The 12502-nt window shown below is 37.6% G+C and overlaps 1 protein-coding gene across 5 annotated transcripts in view; it reads left to right on the forward strand.

The window, feature by feature from the left end:
* Positions 1–11364, forward strand: part of LOC117302691 (tumor protein 63-like) — a 42360-nt gene extending 30996 nt beyond the window's left edge. For 4 of the 5 annotated variants that reach the window (XM_033786685.1, XM_033786684.1, XM_033786686.1 and 1 more), the window contains 3 exons: positions 6215–6616; positions 6955–7048; positions 7346–11364. In XM_033786685.1, coding sequence (XP_033642576.1) covers positions 6215–6616; positions 6955–7048; positions 7346–7600 — 751 coding nt within the window. In that variant the 3' untranslated portion in view covers positions 7601–11364. The remainder of the gene's footprint in view (positions 1–6214; positions 6617–6954; positions 7049–7345) is intronic. The other variant, XM_033786687.1, reaches the window with a different exon arrangement.
* Positions 11365–12502: the final 1138 nt, after the last annotated feature.

Consider the following 12502-nt stretch of genomic DNA (forward strand, 5'->3'; position numbering starts at 1 on the left):
ATTGGATCAAATTTCCCAAAGGATCGAGCATTGTTTTCAAGGCCACCATAAAGACTAGGAACCCTATACGTCTATTGCCATGCAGCCCTAATGCTTCGTTTTGGAAAGGGCAAGGACACCAAAGCGTTTTCTCCTTGGTAAAGTGCACCTCTTTGAGGAAATCATCAATTTCTATAGGAACAATACAAGGGCACCAAGGCAGGGGCAAGGAGGGAATTGCCTCTGTTGCCTCCTTGAAGTATGCATTAGGAGCTGTAAATTACTACTTATGTTGTATAAAATTCAATAAGATTTGACATGTGTTGAATATTATTTATAATGCTCTAAGGATATAAGTTATGTGCATGTTTTTTGCACAATGCTCAAAGCCACTCAACATGGCTCGTAACTCTAATAAAAGATGTAAGTTGTTTTGTTTATTGAATGAATGATAATGAAGAATGATAATTATCAAGTGTCCCCCTTCAAGTTGAAAAAATAAACCCTGAGTTCCGTTTCCAACTCATTTTGTTTCTCTGCTTGTAATGTTCCAGGTTTCGTAAGGTGCTCAAAACCCTCCACCGGACGAAACCGGGACAGCAGATGAGCAGGGAAACAAAAATGACGGGCCAGGTAGTCTAGTAGGGGACCAGACAGCGAACACTAATGGGTTAAAGGGGACAAAGACTTGGTAATCAGCAGGCTGGAAGAATGTAACAATAGCGACGCAAGGAAGCTGCTTTGGAAAGACGGCGGTGATTTGAGATTGAAGCGGTCGATTGATTCAAAATCCTTATTTGTGAATAATGAAAAAGATGTCAAAGGTCAAGCTAGCACATGATAGGCCTGTATGCTTTGCTTTTTAAAGAGCAAGGGCACCAAGGCACTTTCTTCTTTGTAAAGGGCATCTTATGAGGAAATTGTAAATTGCTACTGGAGCATTTCTAGGGCACCAAGGCAATGACCAGGGGGCATGGAGGCAATCGCCTTTGTTGCCTCCGTGAAGTATCAGTCATGACATGATGTTGAGGAATGTCTACGCATTTAGTCCTGCTTTGCATTCAAGATGTCTGCATCATCCATGGCTGATTTTGGCTCTTGGAAATAAAGATGGATTTTTTTTTCTGCCTGTCGGGAAAAAAGTGGCTGGAGATTACCTTAGTTGGAGTAGTCCGGTTATAGACTGACTGCTTGGGTTGTACCAATAGGAGTTGAGTCCGGTTATAGACTGACTGCTTGGGTTGTACCTATAGGAGTTGAGTCAGTCTTTAGACCGATCATACCGGCTTTGTGTCTGTCATGTAGTATACAGAGTTTGTATAGTTTCCAAGACAAACTTTCTGTTCTTCTCAGAAGAAATAAATGCGCATCTGTAAATGTTTGAGGCAACTTTACTAAGAATTTCCTAAAAGCTTGAGATTTTATCCTCTCTCCCATTGGAAAAACTTCCTATTTCACTACCTTTTTTTCCTCTCACGCATGCTGGGAAAGGAATAATTAAGCTTTATCTCAGGTGTTTTTACAAGTAGTTGATGATGAACATGAAAGCAAAAACAAATCAATGCGAACTTGTAAAATATTTGTGGGCGATACAGCTTAGATTTTGAAAGCAATGTCGGCACAAATTGTTTAGTCCACTGTTGAGTGTGTGATTTATAAAAAAAAAATAATAACCAAGTAAAAAGGGTAAAGAAGTTTTATTTACTCACTTCATGCGATAAAACAGCTACAGCGAAATTATTCACTTAGTTTTGATACTGTGAAAGTAGCTTTTGAATTTTCAGCAAAAAAAGAAGGGATTTTTAAAAATGAAAATAGCTCTGAGAGTGAACAACCTCTGGAACGAGAGGGAAAGATTATATATTTGACACCTGATGATTTAAAAATAACTTTTTTTAAGTATTCATCAAAAATGTTTTTAAGGATTTGGAGATTCATGTTTCAAGAGATTGTAAATAATTTGATTTTCCTTTCTGCCTCTAACTAAATCAATGCAATATGCATTCCCTTAATTTGAATTATCCCAAAGGTAATATTTATGTTAATGACAACAATCAGGTTTTTGATATGTCGAGATTAACCCAGGGCCCAATTTCATAAAGCTGTTTACCAGTAAGCAAATTTGTGTGATTATTGCACAGAAAAGATAGAGAAGCAGAAGTGTATTTCATAATCGATCATAAGATTTTACAGCACATGTAAAGAATGAGTTGGGCACCAGAAGCAACACTGTAAACCTAACACAATGTTGGTTGGTAACCAGTTTCTGCAACACTTGTTTGTGCTTAGCAAGTTTTTATGCTTACAGTCTTTATGAAATTGGGCCCAGGTTGGTTACTTTGGCCCTTTTTGTTAAAAACATGGCTTGGGCTTCGGCAGTTACTTTGAAAATTTGCGCCTTTATAGAGTACATGGATTTTTACAGGCTGACGAAGCCAAAGTCTGAGCCTAAGTCGAGATTTACAAAAGGGCCATTGGTTTTAATGGAAGGAAGTGGCACTCATCCTCTACAGGCAAGGGTGAAAGTCTTACCGGTCCATCCAAATGTCAAGTTTTGACGGAGGAAGTCGACTGTTAGAGTCATGTCACATGAAGCAACTTACAGGCAACTGGTTCAGGCAATCTCCAAGTAGAAAATTAATTTGCATTTCAGTTTTCTCATTATTTTCTTGTGGATAGTAAGTGACGGCTAGAAGAGTGTCTTTTGTGCTGTCAAAGTCTTCCTTGTGCTTACAATGCAGTTGGTTGTTGCCAAGTTGCCTGAAAAAACTGCCCAGTGTGATCACGCGAGGCAATTTACAGGCAACCAGTTCCAGGCAATATCCAAGAGGAAACACATTCACATTTTAATGTTCAAATAATGATCTTGTGAATCGTGGACATTGTTTAAAAAAATTACTTAAGGCTACCAAAGTGGTCCTGTAGCATGCACCGCAGTTGGTTGCCTCCAAGTTGCCTGTAAACGTTTACTTGTGGGACGAGGCTTTAGCATGTCTAATAATGGAGTGTATGAGGCATCATCTAGATAAAAAGAAAGGTTCTATTTGCAAATTTTTATACCACCAAATTTAAATTTGTAACAAAATATATATAAAAAAATTAATTGAAGAAGGAAAATTGAATTTGACTTTAATGAAAGTGAGATCTGTATATTTGTATATAATTATAAATATGAGAATGTTACTGATATGCTGCTTTTGATAGTATAAGAAAGGAATTTCTTAAACTGTTTCTTATGTGCAACGCCTTCTCTCTATACCTCACACTGTTATATCTCAACTGCTCAGCTTAGCTTATTAACACACAACTGCTAAGCTGGGCTAAATTGCTAAGCATATTTTAGATCAAATTTGGCAGGGACCAGTTTGCAATCATTATTTTATATTTTGGCTGGCAATCTGTTAATGCTTATTGAAAAGTGCTTTGTAGTATTTCTTTTGCTAAGTAAACATTCAGAGACCATAGCAACTGCAAGCATCTTGTGTCAAAAATGTTCAAAGCGGCAATAAATGACTGTTTGAATTTACCTTCATTCTTATCCGAAAGGGGCAAATGTTCCCCAGCTTTTTTCCTGAAAAAAAAAATCAATCAATCAATTTCTGGGCACATTGGTAATGATAATGCAGAAACAAATGGACTCTGATGAAGGATTAAGGTTTTTTTCTTTTCTTAGCATGACAAATTATTGCTAAGCAGAAACAGGTCACCTGTGAAATGTTGACATGTTGTTAGAGCCTGGTTACCAGCAAAATGTTGACATGTTGTTAATGCCTGGTTACCAGCCAAATGTTGACATGTTAATGCCTGGTTACAAGCCAAATGTTGACATGTTGTTAATGCCTGGTTACCAGCCAAATGTTGACATGTTGTTAGAGCCTGGTTACCAGCCAAATGTTGACATGTTGTTAATGCCTGCTTACCACTCTGGTTTATCGGCGTACATGTACGTACAAACTATTGCTATACTAATGAAGTAGTGTAGAACCTGTGGTCCATATATATGTACAAGCCGTCTTGGTCAGCAATGTTTATAGCTCACGCTTCTGTTTTATGGGAAATATATAAACCATAGAAACAAAATCAATGCTTAGGTCAATAATCGTGAATGTCTGCTGCCCTCTATGTTAGTTGTGTGGTGTTGTTTACATGTACGTGTACTTCATAACAGTACTAATGCACTATTTTCTACCAGCTTAAATAACCTCAGCTGTATATGTACATGTTATCAATTGATATCAACATTTTAAAATCCATGGTTGTATACAGTATGTATAACACAATGGCTTCTGAAGCATTTTTAACAGCAGGTATATATGTATGGTACTTTAAACTGTTCGTTTCCAATCATTTAACCTTCGAGGGAAGACTCGGCTAGGGTCGAAATGTTAGGCTGTTAACTTTTTTTTTTTTTGCTTCTAGTTTATTTGTTATTGTAAATATGTACCATAGAAAGGAGAATGTTCAGCTGTAAATATCATTTCAGCTTCTATTTATTTTTGCTTTTATTTAACTACTCTTTGAATTTTATTTTGCCCTGAGAAACATTTTTCCAATCAATCTTGAATTGTCCGTCAAGTATTAAACAATGCTTGACTCTGAACCTGGCTACTAGGACCAAATTTTATGACAATTGATAGTCAGCGAGTTGAACGCACATTCTTTGCAAGATCTAGTATGTATGTCATAATTTAATATATTTAAAATACATAAAGTGATGCCAATTAGTCCACTAACTCATCATTTTGTGGATTTACTAGAAGTTAGATGCAAATACTTTTTAATTTAATCATGTTAATAGATATTAATTTTGATTTTACCTAAATACACCGATGTGTGTAAGCGCTTTACACTTAGTACTTTCCCGACTTCTGTGAATAAAAATCACAGGCATATTACTTAGGTTGGATTTGAACCTTTGCAATTCTATGTGTCATACCACATAATAAATTTGCATCGCTGTCTCGCACCTCTATTTCTTTAAGTTCTTGAGGGAGTTTGTAAAGCCTGTTATAATGCAACATTTTGCAAACTCAGTGGTTCACCTTTGACCTTTTAACTGTTTAACCAACTGTTACTATCTCTCAGTTGTCTCAGATCACTGTCGGGAATATTTCAATGACTGAAGGCTGAGTCACACTGCAGCGATAACGAAAACGATAACGACGCAAAGAGAATGCATTCTATTGGTTGAATCGCTCCATGCAGAATACGCACACGCTCATTCATCCAATGGAATGCGTTCTCTTTGCGTAGTGATCGTTATCGTTTTCGTTATCGTTGCAGTGTGACTCGGCCTTAAGACCTCAGCACATAGAGTACCTTGATTGAGGTACATGAACAATAAGAGTTTATTTGTATCTCATATTAGATATATGGTCCGATTGGGATACATGCATCTCCTGATCAAGGAACACTTGTTAACACTCCTTGATAGTTTGATGGTACCCCGTACTGAATGTTGGTTCCCTAGAAATAGTGCACATATTGGCAGTAAATGTGGTATTTACATCACTCGCATACTCAACAAACTTGATGTGTATATATCTATATCTTTATCTATTCCTTAATAACGTGTGTGAAAATTAATTTGGTTTATATTGGAACAAAATATATTATGATGAAAGTTTGATTAAATAAAGCTCTGGTGTAAAAGAATTATACACTTGTGTTTGTTAATCAGTCCTTTAAACGTTTCCCCTTTGCTAATTATGGAGTGTTCCTTCAACCTAGGCAGCCGATGATTCTCAATTAATCCTTATTCTAGCCTAGAACCCCATGGAGAGAAGGTAACAAAGGAAGTTTCAGTTATAGATGTTTGGAGTTAAACCCCAGTGAATTATTCCTTTGAAACCCTGACAGTGAGGTCGGGACTGATAACCCAATCCACATAGTGCCCCCGGTGGGACTCAAACCAGGGTCAGAGAGGTTGAAGGCGAGGAAAGAAACCACTGCGCTAACATAACTGCCAAATTTCTGGTCTTTCAACTTGAATGAAGATAATAATTCGGAGCTTTGCATGTTTTCATTCTCAAGCTCCAAATCCCATTGTGTTTCTTCTCAACTGGGATTTGTCCCTCCTCTTCTTAAACTGAACATCATCTTATCTTAACAAAAATAATATATTCGCTGTTGTTTTCAGTTCAAATGCTTTTAATGAATCCATATAGTTTGACTAACAGAAAGATGTAAATCAATTAATGAGTTCTCTTTACATTTCTATGTTTCCTGTTTACAGAATACCAAATATGCCCCGATTCAACTCCTACCCAAGCAACTCCTCCCAGCAACAGCCACAAGGTCCTTCTCCTCAAATGCCTCCCCGTCTCAACAACCAGCCGTCCTTCCAGCGTCAAGTAACAGTCCCCACTGCTCTACTTGCTGCTCGGCAAGCTAACGGTCTCCAGCCCCAAGGTGTCCAGCCTCAAACAAACCACATCATGCGAGACCATTGTGATGGACCCAACCTGGAAGTTGACAACATAGTGTCCTCGCAGGAGATTTCCAGCAGTCAGATGTTTGGGAACCATGTGTCACCTAAAGGTCAAAGGTCAGAGGATCTTGCTGGTACAGGTCAAGGGGTCATAGCGGAGACGGCTGGTACAAGTCAAGCTAATCATGTGGATTTAAGCGTTGAGACGTAAGTGCTTTACTAATGGTCTGATTTTTAGTGGTCTGTAATCTCAAAAATCTGGACATTTCCAATGAAATCTAGCCGCTATGCTCATAGCTGTTATTTCAATTGATAATAACTGGTTCTTATATAGCGCATTTCATAATAACATCTCAATGAGCTCTATATTAGTGCCCTGGTCTTTGGGCCAATAACACCCGTTTAATCTTTCTCCTCTCCCTGGGGATTATACAGCCCTGAGCTGCCGTGGCGCTCCAGTGGCTTTTTCATACACAATATCAACCTCTACACTCCCAGGTACCCATTTACCTATTTATTGATGATAAGTTGTTTTTTGTTTCAAGGTGGCTTTCCAATCTGGGATGCTCCCAGTATTTGGAGATCTTCTCAAAACGAGGAATTCGTAGGATTGATCAACTGGAAGAGATGAATTTAGAGGTGAGTGCAGTCAATCAGAATCCCTCGGCTGCCATCTTGGGTGCATTATAACAGTTGTATCCAATAACGGTTTCAGTTAAAGTTAACGTTGGTTGATCACTGGCCATTGACCAAAACATTGGTTTTAGTTCACAAATCATATATGTATATTCTAAAGTATTTATTTGTATCAATAAATTGCTCAGCTCAAAAAAAGAAATTCAAGCAAAAGAAGAATTGTTCAGTATTTTTTTAAATTGCAAATGTGTTTGATCCCTTTGTCTCATTTCTAACCAGTCCATTGTGTTTTTCTGGTAGCAGGATTTCTCTGGAATAATGATGCGGCACGAGCATCGAGAGAAATTATGGAAAGCCATCTTGCAAATGAGAAGTAGCCCGCTGTTCACGAGCACACCAAGCAGTATGTTGCGTGCTAGTAGTAATGCTTCTACAGCAAGTATAGGCAGTTTGTCTGGTCTCTCGTCTTCTCAAGCTCAGAGATACCAAGCAACGAGGTTCACTCTCAAACAGACCCTCTCCATAAAAGTGAAAGAAGAAAAGATGGATAGTTAGTTCAAGACGAATAGTCGGTGCAAAAGCGTTGTATCTCGATTTATGTTGTATCTGTGTGTCGGTGCAAACATGTTGTATCGCGATTTTGCGAAAATGTTGTATCTTGATTTGGCACAAATTTTGTATCGCGATATCGTGAAAGCATTGTATCGGAGTGTCGGTGCAAACAGGTTGTATCTCCATTTTGTTTTGCGTGTACATTCGAGCTGTTTTAGTGAGATACTTTCTTTAAACAATTTGAAATTGGCGTGTTAAGCAAGTGTAGGAGTTACAAAGTTTAAGTACTGATATGAGTAAGTTTCCAATGATTGTTAATAAAACCCTGTGTTGGACGTTGGGCAGGGTTCATCCAAACTTGTTGGAGAGGATGCAAAACTGAAGTTAAGCCAGAAATTTGTTTTCTGGTAAAGATTTGATGCTGTGTAAATAAATGGTCTTATGCATTTTGATTTGGATGAAGGATTTGACTGCGTTGGACTTGTCATGAAAATACCTTGATGTGCTATTTGTATAGGATTACTATTCGATAATGGTCAGTAAAACATTGCAGAAACATTGTTTGCTTGTTAAATAAAATGCTTCAGAAAGAGAGATTGGAAACATGTTTAACTTGCAAGGAAACAGTCTTCAAGGTGAGCTTTTTCGCCTTCTTTATAAATGCATTGACATCATCCAGTCACCATCTTAAAGGTTATCTGATGATGATAGTATAGAAACAGACAGATGTGTACGCATGACGACGCACAGGATGGGCCAGTGCCCCCCTCCACTAAGGAAAAGAGATTTTACACATGATTGTACCCGCAAGTTTACTATTTATGGTAACTGCTTAGCACATTCTTTGTTCTCGAGGAAGAATGTTTGGAAATAGTTTCTGAAATTTCTGTGGTAACATTCCCCCAAAATAATGATATGAGATACTGTTACTGACAGAATTCAATTGTGTTCTGTTGAGAGACAATTGGATGAAAGCTCGGTAACTACAAAATTGTTTTTAGGAAGTGGCAGTAAAACCATTTGGAAGTGTTGGAAGAATTTAACTTCTCTGAAATGTTAACATATTGACAAAAAATAATTACCTCAAATTAAAAACATTTGTATGATGTTGTTAAAAATGTAAGTATGAGACTTTGATAATGATTCTTATAAAAAGGTAACTTTAGTCTTAAGTTTCTAGTACAAAATTTGTAAGAGGAACACTCCTAAAAAACTCCTGAAAACATAATTAATTGTTGTTATATAATATGATTGTGTGATACCCTTTTAAAACCTCTAGGTTAGGTTTTGATACATTAACAACTTAGTTTCAGGCCTGGAATTGCATCTTTTAGAGGGCAAGGCCAGTTTCATTTTGTAAAGGGCACTTATGGAGTCTATGTGAAACCTTCGACGGGGCACCAAGTCCATAACCGGGGCGACGGAGGGGCAACGACGGGGCACCAAGTCCAAAACCAGGGCAACAGAGGGGCAACGACGGGGCACCAAGTCCAAAACCAGGGCAACGGAGGGGCAACGACGGGGCACCAAGTCCATAACCAGGGCAACGGAGGCCATGGCGTCCAGGCCAAATTTTTGTGGTTATAGAAACGATTGTCTTAATTGATGATGGAAGAAATGTTTGATTGGTTTAGGAGAGGGAGCTGTCAATACAGAAAATTTTACAGCTCAAATGCACAACTATTGTAGGTTGTGGGTTCGAATCCCACTGGAGTGATTAGCCTGTGGATTCTTTTCACAGAACTCAGGAAAGTACTGACTGTAGAAGGGTGCTTAGTACACATTGGTGTATTAGTAAAAACAAATGATATCCTCGTAGTGGTAGCATGGTCAGAAAGTTGTCAACTTTTGGGGGCTTGCAGTGAGCTTGAATCTCAAAACACTAAGATTTATCTTAAGATGAGTTGTTAATATCGCCATGGTGATTTGTAAGATCAATCTTAGCGCTGTGTGTTGAGGTTCAGACTTCTGGTTGTGGTAAGACATTTAATATGCAGTGGTGCGTAATTGGTTTTGCTATTTAAAAAAACATGAGACACAAACACAAGTCAATTTGTAAGTTATTGTTAAAAGTCCACTCGCTAAAAGTATCATTTAATATTTATAGAAAATAACGAAACCTGTAAATTCTGTTTTGAACACAGTAATAGTTTTGTGGCAGATTGAATGAAAACTAGACTAGGTTATTCTAGTTTTATACAAGTTGTAGTTTTTCTTGTCAAAGAATTATCCACATAATTTGTTGTTATTGATGTCTTTAACAGAGTTGGGAGTTGATTGGTTCTTGTAAATGTCCTTTCAACTGATGATGAAACCAATGTTACCTTCACTTTAATTTACTCCTAAATAGCGCTCAGGTTTTGCTGTATATCATGTATTATAGGGGCCTATGATAAATGCCTTGTTATTTGTACCTCTGTTATTATGCCTTTCACTGTCTCAAACCTAAACATTGACTTCCAAACTTTTCGTTTTATCATTTTTTGTAAGGGTCTGGATTGAAAACAAAAGAAGACGTGAGTTAATTATTGTGATGTTTGGAGCTTTGCATATGGTGTGGAAAATAAGAAGTAACTAGAAACTTGCAGGTACAACCACGTGTTCAACTCTTTTCTGGAGGAGCGTTGGCTCTGAAATGAGCCAGTGTGGTCTTGACGTTTTGAACAGTATACTGTGCTAGTCTTCAGGAGAAAGAAGCAAGCAGAATAAAGTGTATACTGTTAAAAATGCAAGACCACGCCGGTTCTTTTCAGAGCCAACACTCCTCCTGAAAGAGATTTACACATGGTTGTACCTGCAAGTTTACTAGTTAAAGTTAATTCTATTGCCAAGATTTAAGAGAGTTCAGATTGAGAAGTTGAAGATCTCGCTGTGTACAGCTGTATATATATGCATCTTATTTTTTCTACATGTTTATTGAGATTTTTAAGAGTTTCATCATGGATATCTATGCGAAAAAGGGCATGTTTTTCTTCTATTTGCCAAATTGATTTGTTTGTCTTTTTCGTTTTATTTTCAAGTATTAAGTAGGGGTAGCGTTGTTTTGAAAGGTTTAAGACTTCATCAAGGTGGGGCCATCTTGGATATCTCAAGATTGCTAAGTGTAATGGTCTGGCTGTGTTTTGGTGAGAGAATAATTGGTATTCTTGATTGGTTTCTGTAGTCTTGGAACTTGACAAAGATAACTGCAAAACATCTTGGAATGAAAAATGTGTAATGAAATTTCACAAGGTTGGTGACATTGTGTCTAAGACCAAAAGTAATTAACCTTACAAATTCGCTAAGCAGAAAAACAGTTTAACTGGTACAAATACCATGTAATGTGTATTGTTTGTGACTTGTTTCCTGTTAAATTGTGCTCAGCAGAGAAACACAAGTTTTGCTTCCAAGGTTTCTGAAAGTGTGTTCTGGCTTGCTACATGTTGTATACTGTACGTGTAACATACATGTAGGCATGTGAGTGTAAACCCATGTCTTAACTCCCCTTGCGTTCTGAGATGTACATTTGTAAATGTAACAAAATAAGGTATGACATTTTCTATATTTGTGTCAAAAAAAAGTAGAGTTGGCAGTTATCACTGTTAACAATCATAAAAAGATATTTAACTTGCAAAAAAGGGTAACTTTGTTGTGGTTGTTATGAACAAAGAGTTATATGAAATGCTGCATAAATGTATTTTTTGGCTTTTTGTACCTTGAATGTTTTTGATCATCTTCCTTTTGAAACGGAATGATCAGCTCGGACCAATTTCTTATTTCTTCATAAGCACAAATTTATACGATAAGCAGGTTTTGTTGAACTCTGCTAGTAGTATGGTAGTAGATGATGAAGTATATATGTTTTGTACTTGGTGTCTAGTGACAAAGTAAACCTACAGAGAGGACTTGTTGGATTTTAATTGACACTTTTCTTGCGTTTCAAGCAAAGGTTGTAGTTATTATTATCATGGAGTTAGGCTGTGGTAGTACATGTACCAAGGTTTTTGAGCTATCGGGGACTAATGGTCATGGTATCAATTACCAATTAATCCTGTGTGTATAGCTCATGCAATCAATGGCTTGACATGGTGTATAACTAGGTGATAAGTAGTGTTGTGGAGTTGAGCCCTGGCCTTTGTTGAATATCTCAAAGCTGCTAGAAGCTGAAAAGTTTATCGGTCACAAAAATCTTGGTTAACATAAGCAGGACATGAGATACGAGCATAATATGGTGGTATATTGACATGGATTTGGTTTGTGATACCAGCATGTAATGCTTTCTATCATCGCTGAGTAAAATTGAGTTCTGGGCCTGGGGGTCGATTTCACAGAGATAGTTATAACTTGGGACTAGTCCTAGGAGATAGTTATAACTTGGGACTAGTCCTAGGAGATAGTTATAACTTGGGACTAGTCCTAGGAGATAGTTATAACTTGGGACTAGTCCTAGGAGATAGTTATAACTTGGGACTAGTCCTAGGAGATAGTTATAACTTGGGACTAGTCCTAGGAGATAGTTATAACTTGGGACTAGTCCTAGGAGATAGTTATAACTTGGGACTAGTCCTAGGAGATAGTTATAACTTGGGACTAGTCCTAGGACTTTTTATGAGTTATTACAAATGGACTGTGTATGCAGAATTCAATACTTAGCAGAAACATGAGCTTGGGCCTAGTTAGGAAGTTGTCTTTATTAGTTAAGCCGAAATGGTTGGACAACTGCGACTTGGATCTTTCAGCAAAAACACCCTGGGGCGTTTTTGCTTCCTCCATGTTTCTAAGTTTCTGTTTATCAGCTTTGTGGAAGTGAGACAGCAGACCTTTTTCTCACTTATTCCTGTGTGACTTGGCAGCTGAAATAAGCTGGTGCCTTAGCCTGTCGGTCATTACAATCTTATCTGGGAATGCAGGGAACTTGACTTGGAA

Source organism: Asterias rubens, chromosome 18, assembly GCF_902459465.1.
Source record: "Asterias rubens chromosome 18, eAstRub1.3, whole genome shotgun sequence".
NCBI lineage: Eukaryota > Metazoa > Echinodermata > Asteroidea > Forcipulatida > Asteriidae > Asterias > Asterias rubens.